Source organism: Rhinoderma darwinii, chromosome 2 (assembly GCF_050947455.1).
Source record: "Rhinoderma darwinii isolate aRhiDar2 chromosome 2, aRhiDar2.hap1, whole genome shotgun sequence".
Taxonomy (NCBI): Eukaryota; Metazoa; Chordata; class Amphibia; order Anura; family Rhinodermatidae; genus Rhinoderma; species Rhinoderma darwinii.
The window spans coordinates 357,838,837-357,861,155 of NC_134688.1; the positions used below are offsets into that span (position 1 = coordinate 357,838,837).

General features: G+C 42.5%; 1 protein-coding gene across 4 annotated transcripts in view; it reads left to right on the forward strand.

Moving 5' to 3' along the window:
- The first annotated feature begins 357 nt into the window (after positions 1 to 357).
- TRIM33 (tripartite motif containing 33) overlaps positions 358 to 22,319 on the forward strand; it is a 116,838-nt gene continuing 94,876 nt past the window's right edge. For all 4 annotated transcript variants that reach the window (XM_075853819.1, XM_075853821.1, XM_075853820.1 and 1 more), the window contains exon 1: positions 358 to 889. In XM_075853819.1, coding sequence (XP_075709934.1) covers positions 472 to 889 — 418 coding nt within the window. In that variant the 5' untranslated portion in view covers positions 358 to 471. The remainder of the gene's footprint in view (positions 890 to 22,319) is intronic.

The window sequence follows — 22,319 nt, forward strand, 5'->3', positions numbered from 1 at the left end:
TACTCCCCTAGACGTTCCAGAAGGATCCAAATCATTAAAATGCTGCCTCTATTATGCGAGGTTATCCCATAAGTAACTCACATATGTACATACTATACCATAAGAACATGGGACCGCAACCAGCAAACGCTATTAGAACCGCACTGGCGTTAAGTTAAAATACCGGAGCATGAATATTTAGAGCCCCTGCGCAGCACACGACAAGACTAATAGCGCGCATGCGTACTTGCGTAGATCTCCATACAGGGCGCAGACTCACTTCACGCTCTCGTACTTCCGTGAGATGCACACTACGCATGCGCTATCTACTGTGTCCCGCACGTCGCTGCTGACGTCACCTCGCCGTGGCCGTTAGAGTGGAGGGAGGGAGGGAGCGATAGTGAGGGAGGGTGGCCTTCATTGCGGCGGCGTACTGTACGTGCGCTGGTGGCGTCGCGAAGCGGTCAGTTCAGGGGTTCAAAGAGGAAAAACATGGCGGACAACAAAGGAGGCGGTGGTGGAGAGACGGAGGGTTCAGTGAGCAACAACAACAACAATGGCAGCGGACAGGACGGGAGCGCAGCGGGAACTGAGGCCCAGGCCATGGAAGAGGCAGAGAACGGGGAGAAGGCTGCGGCCCCAGTTGTGCCAGTGGCTGCCCCAGTTGAGGAAAGCCCGGCCCCCTCCTCCTCAGCGGCCTCTTCTTCCACTTCTGCTTCATCCTCCACGTCGTCCGTGTTGATGAACCTGCTGGATACATGTGCTGTGTGCAAACAGAACTTACAGAGCCGGGAAACGGAGCCTAAGCTGCTGCCTTGCCTGCACTCCTTCTGCCGTCGCTGCCTGCCGGAGCCTGAGAGGCAGCTCAGTGTCCCGCTGCCCGGCGGCAGCAACGGGGACATCCAGCAAGGTGAGAGGCCGCATGTGGCAGCGGAGTCAGTGACCCAGAGCTGGCTATGATAACATGTGATGTGCTGCCCTTCTGAGATGGATGATGCTGCTGTATCCAGCAGCTGTCATGATCCAGTCTCTGATCGTATATCGCTGTTATTACATATCTGCTTCTATGATGTGAGGGGGATATCACTAGGTGCCTGCTGTGGGTGGCAGGACGCGGCTGTTGCTGTGCTACACTACAGCTGTGTTCACACGTCAAGCGCATCACTGTTGTTGCTTTAGATTAAGTTTACTCCTCTGATCAATAGTTTTGTAGAAAGGAGAGGCAAGTTTTGTTTGGTTGTTGCATGTCCTCTGTTTTGACTTCTATTAATGACAACATTAGGAGGTGTAATCTTCACTAGCTGCAACAATTGCTTAGAATTTCTATGATGGCACTGTGTGTTCTGCTTGTCAGATGTCGGTGCCCGCAGTGTAGTTGTAATCTAGAAAGTCTGTTTTTTTTTTTTTTTTTTTTGTCAATTGTAGAATTGTTGTAAAGCTGCCACTTTCAATGTGACTGTGCCAGTATTAGAATACAGTATGTGGCTCTTGTGCCAGGATAGTATTGCCATACTCCTATCATTCATAACAAACGCTGTTACTTTGATAAAGCTTTTTTAAAAAAAAATAAAAACAATCCTGGTAATGTCTATGGGATTTAAAATTGCACCCACGTTGGCATCAGTCTTCATCATTACCGCTCAGGTTGCACTAAATATTCATCAGTTCCATCATGGTAATATCTATTTTTTTATTGTTAACAATGAGAATTTAAACTCATTTTGTCACTAGTATTTTCAAATCCATTCATGTGCAGAGCAAAAATAATTTGCCATAATTGTGAATTTTATAATTTTTTTGCGGGATTGATTAGTGGGGTAGTCTATTCTCTTCGATGTCAACAAACTATGCAGATGTTACCTTGTCAAATGTATGCAAAAGGACAGATTTGGTTACTGTTTGTTTTTTATTTTTTTTGCTTACCAAATGTATCCTACAGACATTTCCCAATCCGTGTTCCCTTTTTTTTTTTTTTTTTTTTTTACAATATTAAAATGGCAGCATTAAAAAAATTGCCAAAATTAGTTAGTGTGTGTGTTACAGATGCCGGTTGTTCTAGGAAACTTTTTTTTGTCACTTTTTTTGCATGTACCCCAGTATGTTGTGACAAATATGATGCGGCTCATGAACAGTCGTTCTGCTCAGCCACCTACTTGTCCGTATACTGTAGCACTATATCATAAAGCATCGCCTGATATCATTGCTTGTCCTCTGATTTTATCCATCTTGGATATTGGCTGACGTTATTTCTGTACCAGGGAATTTTTTGTTATTGCAGTTAGTGGGAATTTACTCTTAGTTTTATAACTTTATGGCATTATAAACAGTACATTCGACTTTATACTGTATGGCACTGTTCCCTTACCAGTGGCTCTGGACCCACCTGTGGCTTCTGGGTCCCCTGCATGTGGCTCTCCATCCGTGGGCATCTCTAGAAACTATTGCGCATTAGGCATCGTTGACACCTGCATCGGGGTCCTGTCAGACCTTACCGTTAGCGGAACCCATGAACGGAAATCCTAGCTTTCCGTTTGGTTACCATTGATTTCAATGGTAATGCTTCAGTTGCTAATGGTTTCAGTTTCTCTCCGTTCTGTAAGGTTTCATTTTTTTTAATGGAATCAATAGCGCAGTCGACTACGCTATTGATTCTGCCTAAAAAAAAGTTACGGATCGGAGACAAACTGAAGCCATTAGCAACGGAAGCGTTACCATTGATGTCAATGGTAATGCAAACGGAAAGCCATGGTTTCCGTTCATGGGTTCCCCTGACGGAAAGGTCTGATGGAACCTCGACGCAGATGTCAATGAAGCCTAAGTGGCACCAGGGAGGTCATAGCATTACTAGAACTTGGTACTATTCTAAAAGCCATATCACTCTGATATATATTTAATAGGACTCTTCAATTTCACTATTCAGTGTGGCTCAACACCATCTGTCATATTTGAAAGTGGCTCATGACCTACAAAAGGTTGGGGTCCACTGCTGTATTGTAGCGGTTTGCTTGGCTGTATGTTAAGGAGTTTTAGACTGGGTTCACATGTTTCTTTTAAAGGGGTTTTCCACTTTCTGACAACTGATGACCTATCCATTGAATAGGTCATCTGTATATGATAGGTGCGTGTCTGACTTCCCACTGATCCGCTACTCTGGCTGCCTCCGGGCGCCAGACGATTTTGCCGGAAGCAGATGGCTCCGGTCAAAGAATAGGAGCAGAGCTGCAGTTCTGCTGAACGGCCGCTATGCAGTGGTCGGAGCCATCTTCTGCCTCCAACTACTGCGTCCCGTTCAAAACATCCGGTGCACGGAGGCAGCCGGAGTTGCAGATTGGTGCGGGGTCCGGATGTCGAACGCGCACCGATTTATACACTGATGACCTATCTGGTGGATAGGTCATCAGTTTTCAGAAAGTGGACAACCCCTTTAAAGAGGCTCTGTCACCACATTATAAGTGCCCTATCTCCTGCATAATCTGATCGGCGCTGTAATGTAGATAACAGCAGTGGTATTTATTTGGGAAAACGATCATTTTTGAGCAAGTTATGAAGAATTTTAGATTTATGCTAATTAGTTTCTTAATAGACAACTGGGCATGTTTTTACTTTTTACCAACTGGGGGTTGTACAGAGGAGTGTATGACGCTGACCAATCAGTGACCAATCAGCGTCATACACTTCTCATTGTTACAGTGTGATTATGCAGTGAAAGAAGCTGGGCTGGAACAATGAGAAGTGTATGATGATTGGTCAGCCTCACACACTCCTGTACAACCCCCAGTTGCTAAAAAGTAAAAACACGCTCATTTGTCTATTAAAAAACAAATTAGCATAAATCTAAACTAGCTCATAACTTGCTCAAAAATGATCGCTTTTCAAAATAAAAACCACTGCAGTTATCTACATTACAGCACCGATCACATTATGTAGGAGATAGGGCTCTTATAATGTGGTGACAGAGCCTCTTTAAGTTGCATTGTTACCTTTTAGAACTGTTGGGGAGAAATACGCATGTGTTTTTTAGCTACCCATGCGTTTTACGAAGCTTTTCAGCAGTAAGCCTATGACTAGTTAATTTAAAACCAGAGTACAACTGTGTTTACGCATGCGTTTATCTCCCGAACAGTTCTAGAATGCAACATAAGTTCAACATGTGAACCCAACTATAAGGTTTACGAGGTGGTTTACTCATTCTCCCAAGTTTTGTTCAGATACATGGATGGATTTTTGTCCCATGGATGCATTTTAGTGCTGTTGTCACAAATAGATCAGTAGGGACATCTGCAAAGACCGTACCGCCATTTAGTCATGAACGTATTTCTCATCTGTGTTGTATGGAATCCGTTTAATTGTGCTCCTAGATATATATGGGTCTACACCACTTCCATTGCCTGTAAGAAATAATATTGGGGCATGTCTCATCACGTGCCAGACAACAGAGCTATTGTCCCCTAGAAGCGATGTTATGCGATACACCATGTGGTGGCACACAGTGCCGAGAGCACTTTAATATACGAAACTGTAGGGAGTCCATGTAACGCCATACAGTCTATGTACGCATGTCTTTGATCTGTGCATGAGGGCTTTGGGTATGTCAACACCTATTTGCCATCTGTCCTGCTATTTTTTTTTTTTTTTTTGGGGTTGGGGCAAATGATAACAAATGAATAGAAAACAAAACCCCAAACTAATGTGACCTGTGCTAATGTTGTGACTCCTCATCAGGTTTTCCCATTCATTATTCCATCAACTTCAGAAGGTACCAGATTTTTATCATTGGAATCAATGAAATGTTAGTTTTTTTTTCCTTTTTGTCAATGACCATGCATGTAGAAAAAAAACCACCCACTGATGTAATTAATGAAATTTTTTTGATCTAGTCTTCACGTCGTCCCATTGGGATAGAATGACCTGACAGATGAAGCATGATGTTTGCACTAGACCGGAAAAGGTTGCATGCAAAATGTTCCTCTTGGTCATAAAAGACGTCCGTCACCACAAAGGACAATGATGGTTGCATTTAATGAAATGGTTTTTAATAATACAGAACCCCATCGAAATCAGTTGGATCGGTTTTGATGTCCGTTTCGTACTGGATGTAAAGACAGTACGAACAGACCCTTTCTCGCTGAGGTGATGTCTCATGATTCATCCACTTCACAAGACCTGTGAGAACTGGACCGCAACCAAGACAGAAGAGAAATCTGGGCACGAGAAAGGGTTAGAATCTTAGAGAAGAAGAAGACTGAGATACGTCCGTGTACAGGGGTGGGAAAAGGAGAGGATGGTAACTGGTCTACCCCCCCCCCCTCTCAGGGAGTGAAAACTGGAGGTCATCTGACAGTCCAAATGACATACACAAGATCTGCTCTTGGGAATGAAATTTCTACAGACTATTTGCTACAAAGTTCATGCGCATTATTTATAATGGCCCGTAGAACCCATGAATCTGTGGTGTAAAGTCTGACCACATTCATACTGTATTGTTTCAGCTGTTTATTGTGCTATGCCATGTCAGGGTATGTTCACACGATAGCAGGCATTTACGCGTAAAAATACAGCCTCGTCAAAAGAAGTGCAGGACACTTCTTTCAGACGTAATTTGAGCCGTTCTTCATTGAGCTCAATGAAGAGCAGCTCAAGATTTACGGCAAAATGCGAGGAGGAACATTTACGTGTGAAACGAGGCAGCTGGTTTCTCCTGAAAACAGTCTGTCTTTTCAGATGTAAATGCCTGTTATCGTGTGCACATACCCTAATTATTATTCGTACAATAATGTTGTGTATAGTCCGTAATGTCCAAGATCTATGTAAAGCAAACCTTCATGCATATTGATGGCTGCCACATAAAGTCTACCTCTAGTAGTAGAAACCTTTTTAAACATTTTAAGATCTTCTCGTTGGGGGGGGGGGGGGGGGGGTGTGTCATCTTGCATTACGGGCTATGGCCCAGTTTCACCTCTCCACTCCAGAATTGGCAGATAGGGCACGGCACTCTACAAAGTGCCACAGCTCATTTAGTTTTAGCTATCGGTGGGGATCACAATCATAGCCCCCCACTTAGGGGAGCTTGTGACCTGTTCATTCCAGGCTTAAAAGTCTGGCATTTGCAAAGTTGCTTGTCACACCCATAGTTTGGGATTTCCTGTGATTTTTTTTTTTTTTTTTTGATTGTACTTCTGACATTTACCTGCCATTTTCCCAATAGAAGTCTGTATATGAAAAGGATACATATGTCACAATGATGGTGGGACAGTCACCCATGTACTACCCCTAAAATTGCTGTTAGTAGACATTGGTAATGTATGCCAGTGCTACTTTCTCTCCATTTGTGTGAGAACTCTATTAGGCTGGGTTCACACGACCTATTTTCAGGCGTAAACGAGGCGTATTATGCCTCGATTTACGCCTGAAAATACGGCTCCAATACGTCGGCAAACATCTGCCCATTCATTTGAATGGGTTTGCCGACGTACTGTGCCAACGACCTGTAATTTACGCGTCGTCGTTTGACAGCTGTCAAAAGACGACGCGTAAAATTACAGCCTCGTCAAAAGAAGTGCAGGACACTTCTTGGGACGTTTTTGGAGCCGTTTTCTCATAGTCTCTTTTGAAAACAGCTCCAAAAACGGCAGAGAAAACGGCGCAAAAACGCAGCGAAAAACGTGAGTTGCTGTTTTCCCTTGAAAACAGCTCCGTATTTTCAGACTTTTTTGGCTCAGCGTGTGAACATACCCTCATGCTCTTGTGGTCTGTATTCCCTTTCATGTTTTTAAATTTCTACCAAAAATGGGAGCAGATCCCAGGAAAGGATAGAATGAAAACCTTTTCCCAAATTAAAACGTTTCCATTCCTTGTACCTGGATCTGTTATTGTTTCTGTAAAAAAAAAAAATGGAAGGGAAAAACAGCACAAATGTGTCATTGAAGGGTTGATAAATCTGTGGCACCAAGGAAAGAACCCTGTAGTACAATAATAATGGTTCTAGTGTGCGCTGTGACATCTGTGGCCGGATGCAGGAGGTTTCTTTTTGGTGCTGACACTACTAATATTCATGTCAAATAATATCACTCTGCTTATCTGATATAGTAACGTCATTGACACCCGTTGCTTGTGTCGCAAAATGCAAAAAATGGTAGAAGTGACATTAATGAAACGTCATGAATTAAGCAAAACATTAGATAATATAGGGCTGGCATTGATCCTGATGTCCGTAGCCTCCTCATCCGGTACAATTATTTTATTATTTTTAAACATTAAATTAACAGAGCCCTACTGCAAAGGTGCCCATAATAATAGATACAGGAGCTCTGTAAACAGACACACCTATCTGTATTGCACACAAGTTATGTCATGCAAAGGCTGTATAGAAAAAGAAAAATTCTGGCTCCTTGGTGCGGCGGCGTCCTCATCTGTTCTTACGCTTGTTATCTCCTGCCATTTTACTAAGCAGCATTTGGCACAGCCCTATGATGCCAGGCAGTTGTGTAACGTTCACCTGCTTGTGAATAGGGCTGAGCTGCAGTACCAGACACAGCCCATGGACAAGGAGTGGCTGGTTCTAGGAATAAAGCCGTCCCTTTTTCTAATCTCTGACCAGGGCCTTTTCAGACGAGCGATGTCCGCGTGCTGTGTAGAATGGACAGCACACAGTTTGAACACTGGCTTATTCAAGTCAATGGGCTCATTCACGTGTCCGATTTTTCCACACGGACCATCGAGCTGTGTACATTAAATCTCAGCATGCATTATGTTTTCCTGATTCTCACACTAGACTTGCCAATTCAAATCAATGGATTAGTGAAAAAAAACACGCACACAAGACATTTGTATTCAGTTTTTCATGGATCAGTTGCTGAAAAAAATGCAGAAAAAAGGGAAATCTGGAATCCAGAGGAAAAAGAGAACAGATGACACAGGGAAACTTCACGGATGTTCATATGAATTAAAAGCGGTTGATTATTTTGTAGACGCAAATTCGACATTGTGTGAATATGGCTTCTTGTACACAGGGCAATAATCGGGCAAACGAGCGTTCACAGAACGCTCGTTCCCGATCGTTGCCCTGTGTAAACACGTGAACGTTCAGCCGATACAGGAGCAAACGCTCATTCATCGGCTGAACATAACGTTTCGGCTGTCTAAAATATTCTCGTTGTCGGCAGCACATCTCCCTGTGTAAACAGAGACGTGCTGCTGACTTGATAGAAATGTGTGTGGACGAGCGATTGTAGTAACGAGCACTTGTCCCATACATAGCTTCTTGTGAAAGGCGCAAACGAGCGCCGAAAACGTGCTGTCTCGTTGATCGGCGCTAGTTGTTACGGCCAAAATGGGCCAGTGTAATGGGACCTTAAGGCCTAAAGGGAATTTGTCATCGGAATATAATCTATTGTTTGAATCAAGTTTTTATGTCAAACATCTTTTTATTAGAATTTTTGGTTATTTATTAATTTTGCCTATATTAGAGAAAAAAAAATAATCCTAAAATGTTGCAGTTTTCACTCTCTGGACATTGAGCCTTACAATAAACTGACCCTTTCTGTTCTGTAGAGAACACTTCTCAGCAACAGCACAGGTAGGATTAGATAACACGGGCTCTAGCAGTGACAATAGATGATGGACGACGCTCACCCTTCCTGCACACTGTCCTCTGCACAGGTCACAGAGTAGGCCTAGAAAACTCTCCCATAGAAGTCAGTCCTCTCCAGACTATTGTTTGCTATAGTCCGTGTGACTGCTGTAATGCATAACTCTGAACTACTGTTAATACAGCAGGGCAGCTGCTCAGCCACGATGGCCGCTACCATAATCCTGTGCAGAAAATAGAATTAAAAAAAATATCTACATTCAGAAAATTAAAATCCGATTAGAAAAATATTGATTCACGATCTGATTTTAATTACAAAACAAATAGGTGATGCATTAATAACCAACCACTTATCTAGACATTAATAGTCCCTCTTGAAGCTGTGCATGAAAAGGTGCAGAGTCCCACATATACTGTGCTGTGGTTTCCTGCATAGCAGGTGGTGGGGAATGTGGCGGTGCAGGGATAGCTGTTAGGTGGCCACAGCCCTAAACCCCTTTATCCTCAGGATGGTGGGAGGTCCCGGTTGTTGGATCAGAAAGTGATGGCATATCCTAGCAACATGCCATCACTTTTTGATCGGTGGGAAAACTCCTGTAAACTTGTGGAAAGGTGCACCAGCCACAGTAACGTATTGATAACCTGCATGTTTATGTAGGAGGTGGAGAACAGCTATTTTATTCATATGGGAAGTTTTACTTGAGATGGTATGATCTGAAAAAATCCAATCATGATCTGACTATCATAAGCTACCGGGAGCAGATCAGTCTGGACAAATAAGCTAAAATAATTTCTGAAAAGTAAGCAAAGCTTGCCCAACGTGCAAATAGTAATTCTCCTTTAAGATCAGTAAACACAGAGTTTTTGGACACGTTTTTTGTCGCGGAAAACGTGGCAAAGAACAGCCGAAAATGCCTCCCATTGATTTCAGTGGGAGGCTGAGGCGGTTTTTTCCCCGCGAGTGGGAAAAACGGTTCGTGGTGAAAAAGGGACATGCCCCATCTTCGGGCGTTTACGTCTCTGACCTCCCATTGACATCAATGGGTGGCAGAGAAAGCGTATTTCGTGGTGTTTTTTGCCCGCGGCGCTCGCTCGCGGGAGAAAATCGGCGTGCAAAACAACTCAGTGAACCCAGCCTTAACGTTAATAGGAGGTTTCCGATCGATTATTTAAAGAGGTTTTCCAGGACTTTTTTATTTTATTTTTATTGATAGCCTATCCTTAGGATAGGTTATCAATAACGTTGCGTCCTTTTCCAAGCTTACAGGGATTGCAGTAACTGTCCCATTCAAGTGAATGGGACTGAACAATCCCAGGCATAGCCGCTACAGAAGTGTACTGAAGAGGCCATAGCGACAAATGCCACGGCCCCTTCAGTCAGCTGATTGGCGGTGGTGCCGGGAGTCGGCTAGGCCATCAATATAAAAGTACTGGAAAACTCTGAACCTAGAAGTTTTCTGTAAATATCCATTTCAAAAGAGGGACTACTGATGTATGAATGTTTTTCAGGACCTGCTTGTTTATCCTCTTCAAATAGAGAGAGGGAGATCCTAGAGGTACAAGCTCTGCCCAGCTCTCCTGCTGTTTTCTGATCACTTCAGTGCATTAGGAGGGAGTACATTTATTTTTCTTTCCGTTTGTATGTAATTATAGCTTTGTATTGTAAATGAAACTTTCTTGTGTACTTTGGTCCAGTTGCTTACCATTTACAAGGCCTTGGTGAATAAACGTTCTTGTTTACGGTCATAGTTAACCCCTTAGTGACCAGCCTATTTTAGGCCCTAATGACCAAGCTGTTTTATTCGTTTTTCTATAGTCTCATTCAAAGAGCTCTAACTTTTTTTTATTTTTCCGTCTACATAGCTGTAAGAGAACTTGTTTTTTTTTTTCAGGATTAGTTGTGCTTTTCAAAAAAATTATATGTACCCTAAAATGGTGCATTTTAGGGTACATATAATTTTTTTGATTCACTTTTTTTGGGGGGATTAGAAAAAAACCCTGAAATTCCACCATTGTTCTATGCGTTTTTAAATTGACGCCGGTCACTGTGCAGCGTAAATAATTCTATGGGTCGGTACGATTATGGCGATGCCACATATGTAGAGGTTTTTTTATGTTTTACGACTTTTGCACAATAACACTTTTGAACTAAAATTATTTGTTTTTGCATAGTCTCTTTCCAAGAGCGTTTTTTTTTTTTTTTTTTTTTTTTTTCCGTCAATGTAGTGATTTTTTTTTATCTTGTATTTTTGCGGGACGAGACGTAGTTTTGATTGGTACTGTTTTGGAGTACATGGGACTTATTGATTTTTATTATGACTATTTTGGGGGGCAATGGAAAAAAATAGCAATTTCGCCATTGTTTTTTTTTCACGGTGTTTACCTTGCGGTTTAAATTACATTTTAGCTTTTATTTATTGAGTCATTACGGTCGCGGCGATACCATATGTGTACTTTTATGTTTTTTTTTGTTTTTTTTTTTACTTTTACTAAATAAAACCACTTTTTATGGAAAAAAATGTTTGTTTTCTTACTGTCATTTTTATTAATAATCTTTATTATACATTAATTGCTTATTTTATTAGTCCCACTAGGGGACTTTACTGTGCGATCTTTAGATCGCTGCTATAATGCTTTGGTATACTTCGTATACCAGAGCATTATTGCCTGTCAGTGTAAATCTGACAGGCAATCTATTAGAACGTGCTTCTGGCACACCCTAATAGGCATATACCCAGGGCAGACCTGGGGGCCTTTTATTAGGCCCCTGGCTGCCATGACAACCCATCGGTGACCCGCGATTGCATTTGCAGGCCGCCGATGGATGACAGAGGGAGCGCACTCCCTCTGCAAACAAGTTAAATGCCACAGTCGCTATTGACAGCGGCATTTAACGAGTTAAACGACTGCGATCAAAGTAAACTTCGACCGTGGGCGTTGGAGCAGGAGCCCGGCTGTCATCAGACAGCAGAGCCCCGGCTCCAGCCTGCACGGGACACCCGTGCAGGACTTAGACTGAGCCGCCATGAAAAGGTGACGGCCTAGCCTAAGGCCCCTTAGTGACCGCCATGAAAAGGCGTATTGGTAGTCACTAAAGGGTTAAAATCTGTCCTGAGCATGTCCAACAGGTGCAGTGTTTGTTATAAGTTAGAGCTGATTTACTGGCATCGGTTGGACATGATCAGGATAGGTACTCGAACTTGGCAAGCGGAAACTGTGACAATGTACGCAAAATATATCAGTTGTGTAGCTTTTTATCATACACTGATCAAGTTTTATTTAAACCCGGAAAATCCCTTTAATGCAGAGGCTGTACCATTTTGTAATTTATTTATTTATTTTTATTTTTTATATTGCCCTAAAGCAGCACCGCAAAAGTTAAGTGGTGCAAATCCTTTAGGGGCACCTAACTCTGTGTCCATCTATTTCTATCAGTACTGAAATATGAGACCGCAAATATAATGAAAAATGTGGGATCCTTTATTCACCAAAATATGCGATCTATTTTTTTTAAGTACTTTTTTAGTTTATTTAATCTTTTTTGTGTACACAGCTTCTATGCAGGCCTATGTTTGGAAGCCATTTATAAATCTTCTTTGTAGTCTGATCCTGCAGTTGTTAGGGTATGTTCACACGCACTGTTTTCAGACGTAATTCGGGTGTAAAAACACGCCCCCGTCAAAGACATGTCACTTCTTATGAAGTTTTTGGAGCCGTTTTTCATTGACTCCATTGAAAAACAGCCCCGATAACGTCCGTAAAATACGCCGCGAAAAACGCGAGTAGTTACAAAAACGTTTGAAAATCAGGAGCTGTTTTCAGGCGAAAACAGTACCGTAATTTCAGACGTATTTTGCTCCTGCGTGTGAACATACCCTTACACTCAACAATGGCATAAATTCCGTTGAAAGTAGCAGACTTTTAGCTTCAGCAAAAACCTGTGGTTTTGACTGCAGAAAATGGTGCGTATTTTGCTGTTTTTCACAACGTTGGGGGATTGCGACATCTCCACTGAAAAATGCAGCAATTCAGTCCACTTTCGCAGCAGGAACTGCCGTGCTGCGGTACGAAAAATACGCACCACAGGTACATTTCCGCTTGGAATACTTCCGCAGCGTGTTGATGGGATTTGTTCAATCTCACTCACTTTGCTGCTACTGTATTCTGCTGCGTATTGTCAGTCTGCAATTCCCGACGGAAAATACACCGAAATTCTGCTACGTGTGGACAAGCCCTAATATTTCTTGTATGTAACATAGTTGGTGCTCCCCATACAAGGGGATTGGACTGTATTAGCTGTTGGTTAGCAAGTTAAAGTTCCTGTGTGAATGCTTTTAAATTTTATGCCAAAAAGGGGATTACGTTCCGTCAAGACAGTGTGTGGGGGGGGGGGGGGGGAAATGTTTCCTCTATTCTTGTTCTGGGATTGAAGAAATAATAATAAAATAAGTGGCCATCATATATATCACGCCCCTTATATGAATTAAACCGGGTGAGCTTTGTTTCTCTGCATCGGTCTTCAAACTTTCTATGTTTATTTTCTATTACAATTCATTTCAAACCATATAACTAACATGTTCATTTTGTTTTTCGATCCCACTTTCTGTAGATGCTGTTTGTTAGGTCATAACCAATAATTTGTAGGCAATGTGTCCTCCTTAGGGAGCTGTCACTGCTGGAAAGTGTGGAGTTTCCTAAGGCAGTGCTTTAGGTGACATGACCAGTAATGGGGCCAGACTTACAGCAGAGGCTTAAACTGCCTGACCTTGGTGTCTTCTAAGTAACATTGATTAGCAATGAAGTGACCCTGGGTCTACTCGTATGACCCTTTTCTGCTTAATATTCTTCTAGTGCCCAATTCTATTTTTTTATCTTTTCCTAATGCTATGTTTACATATGTGTTCCCTTTGTCTTTTTCTGTTCCATCATAGGAACAGCAGAGAAAACCCTAGACTTTAATGGGTTCCATTGGGTATCTGTTATTTTGCCAAACAAAATAGCGCTGCATCTGAGCACTTATTTTTTTCCAGGATTTTTGAAGAAATTCCGTCAGCCTCATAGACTTGGTAGCGCTTGCCCGGCCTCCACTCCATTCAAACTCCTCCTTTCTGACAATGGGTGGGGGTCCCAGCGGTCGGGCCCCCACCGATCTAGCATTTTTCACGTATCCAGTGGATAGGAGAAAAATGCTAAAGACTGAAATACCCCTTTAAAGTTTATATATAGTGTATGTACCGGCTACTTTTGTATTGTATTTTGGTTTGACGTTCATCGTATGTTTATGCAAACCAGTTTGCCATCTCTAACTTGGGCCCCAATAACACGACCGTAGATTTTGCGTGTGATTACGGACCGTGTGCATGACAGCCGGGCTCCTGCCTCAACGGCAGCGATTTAAGTTAACTTAGATTGCGACCGTTTAAACGTTTTAAATGCTGCTGTCAATAGCGACCACAGCGTTTTAAGTCCTTTACAGAGGGAGGGAGCTCCCTCTCTCACCCATCGGCTGCCTGCAAATGCAATTGCGGGCCTGCGATGGGGTGCCATGGCATTATACCAAAGCATTATATACACGCAATCAAAAGATCGCATAGTGAAGTCCCCTAGTAGTTAAAGAGGCTCTGTCACCAGATTTTGCAACCCCTATCTGCTATTGCAGCAGATAGGCGCTGCAATGTAGATTACAGTAACGTTTTTATTTTTAAAAAACGAGCATTTTTGGCCAAGTTATGACCATTTTTGTAATTATGCAAATGAGGCTTGCAAAAGTCCAAGTGGGTGTGTTTAAAAGTACAAGTCCAAGTGGGTGTGTATTATGTGCGTACATCGGGCGTTTTTAATACTTTCACTAGCTGGGCGCTCTGATGAGAAGTAACATCCTCTTCTCTTCAGAACGCCCAGCTTGTGACAGTGCAGATCTGTGACGTCACTCACAGGTCCTGCATCGTGACGGCCACATCGGCAGCAGAGGCTACAGTTGATTCTGCAGCAGCATCAGCGTTTGCAGGTAAGATCGACTTACCTGCAAACGCTGATGCTGCTGCAGAATCAACTGTAGCCTCTGGTGCCGATGTGGCCGTCACGATGCAGGACCTGTGAGTGACGTCACAGATCTGCACTGTCAGATGCTGGGCGTTCTGAAGAGAAGTGGATGATACTTCTATACACAACGCCCAGCTAGTAAAAGTATTAAAAACGCCCCGATGTACGCACATAATACACACCCACTTGGACTTGTACTTTTAAACACACCCACTTGGACTTTTGCAAGCCTCATTTGCATAACTACAAAAATGGTCATAACTTGGCCAAAAATGCTCGTTTTTTTAAAATAAAAACGTTACTGTAATCTACATTGCAGCGCCTATCTGCTGCAATAGCAGATAGGGGTTGCAAAATCTGGTGACAGAGCCTCTTTAAGTGGTTTTATTTAAAGTGTAAAAAAGAAATAAAAGTACACATCTATTGTACCGCCGCGACTGTAATGACCCAAACAATAAAGTAAACATGTAATTTAAACAGCAAGGTGAATGCCGTGAAAAAAAAAAAAACCTGCAAAAAAACTATGGTGGTAATTCAATTTTTTTGTCATTTCCCCCAAACAAAGTAATAAAAGTTAATCCCATGAACCCCAAAAAATTACCAATGAAAACTACGTCTCGTCCCGCAAAAAACAAGCCCTCGTTTCACTACATTGACGGAAAAATAAAAAGTTATGGCTCTTGGAGTGCGACAATGCAAGTACAAATAATTTTTTTTAAAAGTGTTTTTACTGTGCAAAAGTAGTAAAACATAAAAAACCTCTACATTTGTGGTATCGTCAAAATTGTACTGACCCATAGAATAAGTCCCCATGCACACGAACGTGCTTTTGCGGCCGCAATTCCCCCGCAAATCTATGGGAGAATTGCGGCTCCATTAATTTCTATGGGCCCATGCACACGATCATGGTTTCCATGGTCCGTGCATGGCCCAGGCTCATAGAAAATAATGGACGTGGCCATGTGCACGGCCTGCGATTTGCGGGCGGCTCGCGGGTGAGACTCTGTGGCTGGCTGACCCGAAAATCACGGCCGTGCACATGGCTACGGTCATGTGCATGAGGCCTAAAGGTAACGTTATATACGCAGCGCTATGAACAGCGTCAATTTAAAACGCTTAGAACAATAGCGGAATTGCTGTTTATTTTTCTATTCTCCCCCCCCCCCCCCAAAAAAAAAGTTAATCAAAAAATTATATGTAACCCAATATGGTGGCATTAAAAATTCAACTAATTCCGCAAAAAAAGAACCTCTCATGCAGCAATGTAAATGGAAAAATAAAAAAGTTATAACTCTTTAACCCCTTAATGACAAGTCTATTTTAAACCTTAATGACCAAGGTATTTATTAATTTTTTTTTCCATCGTCGCATTCCAAGAGCTATAACTTTTTTTTTTTTTTTGCATCGACATAGCTGTATAAGGTCTTGTTTTTTGCAGGACAAGTTGTATTTTTTAATAGCACCATTTTGGGGTACATATTTATTTAACTTTTCTTACCTTTTTTTTTGGGGGGGGGAATAAAAAACAAATTTCGCCACTTTTTCGCGTCCTAAATCTACGCAGTTTACTGTGTGGTATAAATAACACAATAACTTTATTCGGCAGGTTGTTACGATTGCAATGATAACAAATTTGTGTAGATTTTGTATGTTTTACTACTTACACAGTAAAACACTCTCTTGTTTTTCAAAATTATTTGTTTTTGTGTCTCCATATCTGAAGAGCCATAACTTTTTTTTATTGTTCTGCCGATGCAGTTGTAGGAGGGTTTTTTTTTTTTTGTTTTTTTTTTTTAAGGCAGGGTTCACAGAAAACAGCAATTTTTCCATTCTTTTTTTTATTTCATTTTTTACAGCGTTCACCGTGCGGGTTAAATAATGTCATAGGTTTATAGTCTGGGTAGTTACGGACGGGCGATACCAAATATGCATAATTTTTTTGCTTTATTTTGTTTTTTTAATAGTAAAGCGTTTTGTAAGAAGAAAAAGTGGGTTTTTCATATTTTTTTTTTTATTAAACTGTAGCTAAACGTTCAAACTTCTGACATGCCAGTGACATGTCAGAAGTTTGTATTGGTGGGGGTCCGAGCACTGAGACCCCCACCAATCGCTAGAACGAAGCAGCCGAAGCTTTCGTGTGAGCGCTCAGCTGCTTCGTTTCTGTTCGGCTATTTCCGGAAATAAATGTATCGGCGTACTCAATAGAAAGCCTATGAGCCCGTACTCCGATACATTTATTTTGGGAAAAAGCCAAACAGAAATGAAGCAGCTGAGTTCTCACATGAACGCTTCAGCTGCTTCGTTCTAGCAATTGGTGGGAGTCTCCGTGCTCGGATCCCTACCAATACAAACTTCTGACATGTCACTATGACATGTCAGAAGTTTGTCGAATATTTAGCTACACTTTCAACTTTTTTTTACTAGTCCTACTAGGGGACTTTAATATGCGATCATCCGATCGCTTTTATAATACAGTGCAATACTTTTGTATTGCAGTGTATTACTGCCTGTCCGTTTAATGCCTCTGGCATGACCTAGCAGGCATTTACTACAGGCAGACCTGGGGGCCTTTAGTAGGCCCCCGGCTGCCATCGGAGACACAGACACTCGGCGATCTTATCGGTGGGATAAGAGGGAGATCCCTCCCTCTCTCCAAAGCCGCTCAGATGCGTCGCTCGCTATTGAGCGCCACATCTGAGGGGTTAAACGGGTGAGATCGAGACTTTTATCGATCTCAACCGTTCGAGCAGGGATATTTAACGGCTCCCTGCTCTGTTTATTCTGATGCAGTGCCGTGAAAAGGCGTATGCATCAGAATAAAGCCCATTAGTGGCCGCCGTGAAAAGGCGTATTGGCGGTCACTAACGTGTTAAGTGCGACGATGGAAAAAAAAAATTTTTGCTTCGTCATTAAGGCCTAAAATAGGCTGGTCACTAAGTGTTTTGCTTTTAGAAACTATATACCATGCCACATATTACCCACATTAGAAGTGCCATTGTTGCTATGCTTTTCATTTTCCAATATTCATGTTATGTGCCTGTGCTATACATTTTCAATGCTGTATTCGTTTGTCCTTTGAAGTTGACATTGATTTTAATGCCAGTATCAAAGTATAGCTTTTAATTTGAACCAAAGGTGTTTTTTTTTTATTATAAAACTTGTTACACTAGCATTACCAATGGCGTTCACTCCTCTTCTGATTTTTCACCTGCGGTTTTGGTGTATACGGTCCTAAAATAATTCTTATAATTTTGAAGAGTTTGAGCCAGGTCTGCATAAACCTTGTCTCATGAAGACAACCCCCCTTAAAAATTTAAGCTTGCCAGGTGGTTAGCAGATAAATGTGGGTTGTTCGCAAGGGAAATCTGTTGGTGAAATGTAGTCTTACATGCCGACAATTCAAGTAAATGGGCACTCATGACATGGACGGGCCGACGCCAAATATGGGTCCATTGTAACAATCCAACAGGCTCTACTCTAGAGAAGTAGTAAAAATGTGTCATCCACTTTGTTAGTAAAAACGAACTAAATAGTTTCAATTTTATATACTGCTGATTTTAAATAGTTTTCATCACTAAATAAATGAATAAAGTGAGCTCAAGATCGCTAAAATCACAAGGTACTACTACACTGGCCCATTTTGGCCGATGCAATGAGCGCCTATCAATATGAGAGCTCGTTGATTGGCGCTCGTTTGCTCCCTTCTCAAGGAGCTAGTATGGGCATGAGCGTTCGTTACTCCGATCGCTCGTCCTCATACAATTCTATCATGTCGGTTTACACAGGGAGATGTGCTGCCGACAACGATAAGTTTCCACATTTAAAACGATCCGATCAGCAGATGAACGAGAATTTGCTCGTTCATCTCCTGATCACTGCCCTCTTTACACAGGGCAATTATCCGGAACGAGCATTCTGTGAACGCTCGTTTGCCCGATAATTGGCCAGTGTAAGAGGGCCCTATCTCTCGGGAAAACTAAATCTGTATCACTCCTATCCCTTAAAGGAACTCTCTCACCAGTTTATCAATTCCCCATCTCCTAACTAATCTAATAGGCGTTCTGATGCTGATAACTACAGTGTGATTTGTTTTGAAAAAACGTTTATTTGCAAAGTTATGAGTGTTTTTCTAAATATGCTAATGTGGCTATACTTGTCAAATAGGAGGTGACTCTTCACTCTGGGCAGCCGAGTTTGATCATATAGTACACTGCTGCCATTCCCGACTGTTTTCAACTGGTGATATCTCCTATGAAAGATTAGAATCTCCTCTTTAATATGCCACCACCACCGTTGTTCTAGGTGGTCCACAGCCCGAGATATGGCTCTTTGAAGTGATCCCCCTTCCCTCCAGCTTTAGTCTCTTACACTGTGTGAAGCAGCTTCATGCTGATAGGACAGCGTCAGAGGCTGTGATGTAGCTCCACCTCAGGGGAATCGCTGCTGTTACCTCCCACTTGTCTAATAAAGGCTCGTTTACATATTTAGACAAGCGCACATAACTTTGCGAATAAGCTTTTTGTAAACAAATCACACTAGTTATCAGCAGCAAAGCGCCTATTAGATTAGTTAGGAGATAGGGAATTGATAAACTGGTGACGGTCTTTTTTAAAGGGAATGTGTTGCCAGAAAAACATGTTTTTTTAAAAAAAATTAAACATTTAGTGTGTGGGTGATTAAACATTGTTCACATTTTTTTTATTTTTTTGCACGAGTCCAGGAAATATTATAAATTATTTCTAATTTATAATACTACCCATTTTTGGTCACTAGATGGAGCTGTTCCCAAAATTGCAGCATTGCAACATTGGGTTAAAAGCTCTCGCTCTAGTGAGCTCTCAGCATTCCCCCCTCCTTTATCCTGGCTAGTGCCGGGATAAACGAGGGGTTTGAACGATGTAACCTCCTACACTGTGTGTCGCCATTTTTTGAGCTAACTCACAGTGTAGTAGGTTTACATACAGTAGTAAACACACACAAACACGAACATACATTGAAATCTCTTACCTGCTCCTGCCGCCGCGGCTCCCTCCGGCCCGTCCGCTCCGTTTGCTGCCGCTGGTGCAAGTGCACAAATCCGGAAGCCGCGACCGGAAGTAGTAATATTACTGTCCGGCCGCGACTTCCGGTCCACAGGAAAATGGCGCCGGACGGCGCCAATTTCGAATAGGACTGTGTGGGAGCGGCGCATGCGCAGTTCCCACACAGACGCCGTATACTGCAGTCAATGGGACGGGAGCCGTTCGCAGTCCCTATGGGACTGTGGCTGCCGTATTCCATGTCTGTATGTGTCGTTAATCGACACACACAGAAATGGAACAAAAAATGGCAGCCCCCATAGGGAAGAAAAAGTGTAAAAATAAGAAAAAGTAAAACACAAACACACAAATAAATATAAACGTTTTTAATAAAGCACTAACATCTTGAACATATGAAAAAAAATTTGGGTGATGACACTGTTCCTTTAAAGCTGTGTTCACATCAGCGTTGCCCTTCCGTTGAGTTGTTCTGTCAACTGCACTATTGGTTCCATCAAGAACAGCGGAACCCTGTCACAATGGTGACAAACTGAAACCTTTCGCAAAGTTTCCGTCACTGTTGAGATCAATGGTTAGGGAAACAAACTAAGATTTCAATTTGCCTTTCCGTTGAGGGGTTAACCCGACGGAAACCTCAGATGGAACCCTTCAAGGGAAGGGCAACGCTGATGTGAACAGGCCTTTAGGCACTTCTACATGGGCCATTGATTGGATGAACGAGGAGGACACCATCCCCCCCCCCTCTTCCAGCTGTCCCAGCCGGGCCTCGCCTTTTGTACGCACCTCCCCCAATCTCCACTGAGCACCCTTAGATAGCAGGAAGTTAGACACCAACTGCAATGTGTAGATTCCTGTATTGGTCTTATCTAACCGAGACACACAACCCTGTCACTATATAATAACTATTGTGCGCTTTCTGTGACTGCCTGTGCCGGGATTAAGGGCACTCCATGCACTCCGCTCTTTACATCTGAGTGTAGGCATCTGGCTTCCAGTACATGAAGGGCTGGAAGCAGAACTTTATAGTCTTTATGGTTATGGGTTTTGTCCAGCCCTGGTTTGGCCTGGCTAATTCCACTAAAAGATGTATCTCTACAGACTTCTCTATGGATGTACACGTATAACCAAACTCGCTGGGTGATGCAACAGACCCTGAACGGTTACAAAACTGAGTGACTTCTAGCAGTCGTGAATAGGACTGTGGAGTCTGCAAGCCAAACTTCTGACTCTGACTGACTCCTATCTTTCCACTGTCCCACTCTTGCTCATTTATAAAAAGCCTGATTGTCTGCTCACTGTATGTGAATGTTTGTATAGTTGGTAATGTTGTAAGAAAAGATAGAGAAGTGTCCGGTTGTGGGAACCCCTAAATCCTCATCACTGTATTCCCCCCCCCCCCCGCCCGCTGTGAGGAGGAGCGGCAGTCATGATTGTTTATGGGACCGCCCCTTTAACCACAGGGAAAACGGTGCACCTGTACCAGGCTCCCTGGTGGCAGCATTATTTTTAACTGTGTCTGCGTCGGATAAAAACTAGCAAGGGTGGGGGTGATTTGCGGTTGGACATGCAGAGGCAGGAGGTAGAGCGGCAGCATTGTGTGTCTTCTCCTCTGTACTGTATTTGTCCCCTATTGGCCCTTTCATCTTTCACCTTCGTTGGTTGAAAGAGTTTCCCATGTGGTCAGGCTAAGAGGAGCGCAAATCCAGCTGAGCGGATAAACTGAACTTCAAGAGGGAAAGCGGATCTAGGAGCATGAGAAGGTTTGCGTGGCAGTATGTAAGACTGCGTGAATTGTACAAAGTGGGCCCACCAAGGTGTTAAAACGACTGATTCCCAGTAGTGAACTTCCTTCTCTGGTCTTCACTACTGAGCATGTGTACCAAAGATTGACATTTTAACGAAGGGCATTGGAGCAGTAGCATACGTTTTAGACAGCGTAAACTCGTGCCAAATTTATCAACGTTGGCACATCATTCTAGACCCTTTTCTTTTCCTTTATACCACCTACTAGTTGGCTTAGATCACACCAGTTTTTTTGCACCACAATTTTAGGCGGATTTTTGGCGAACAGTGTTGCTTTAAGCCAAATTACTTTTCCTCTTGACCATGTCCTTCCCCCGATAAACCCATGCTTAATTGTCGAGCGTGTGAAACAATGTGTCTGTGCCATGGATCTGCTGTTTCAGGGTACCCTCTGTGCTTTCCCAAAATATCTGCAGCCCTTCTGAGACACTCCATTTGTACTCTGATTGACCAGAGCTGCTCACGGAGCAGTTCCGTCTAATCCGTGAACAGAGGAAGTGTCTTCGACCCAGTCTAAAAAGCAATGCGGCCATTTTAGGACAACACAAAACGGACCCGAAAATAGCGGATTCATGATAGCGGGACAACTCGAGGTCATCAGGTAATATTACCCCATATTACCCCATCACGTTATTTTGCCCTGGGACCAGAGGGTCGCTTTAAGGGAATTTATTAAAATGTCTAAACTTTTCTAACTACCTATGAAAGTAAATCTGCAACAAGCAATACTTTTAATAACGGGGTTATCCGGGTTATATATTGAATCAGTCAGACCCCTACAGATCTAATATAAATGGCCGATACTAAGGATTGGCCATCAATTTTAATAACCCGGATAACCCCTTTAATACAATATTAATATTGTATAA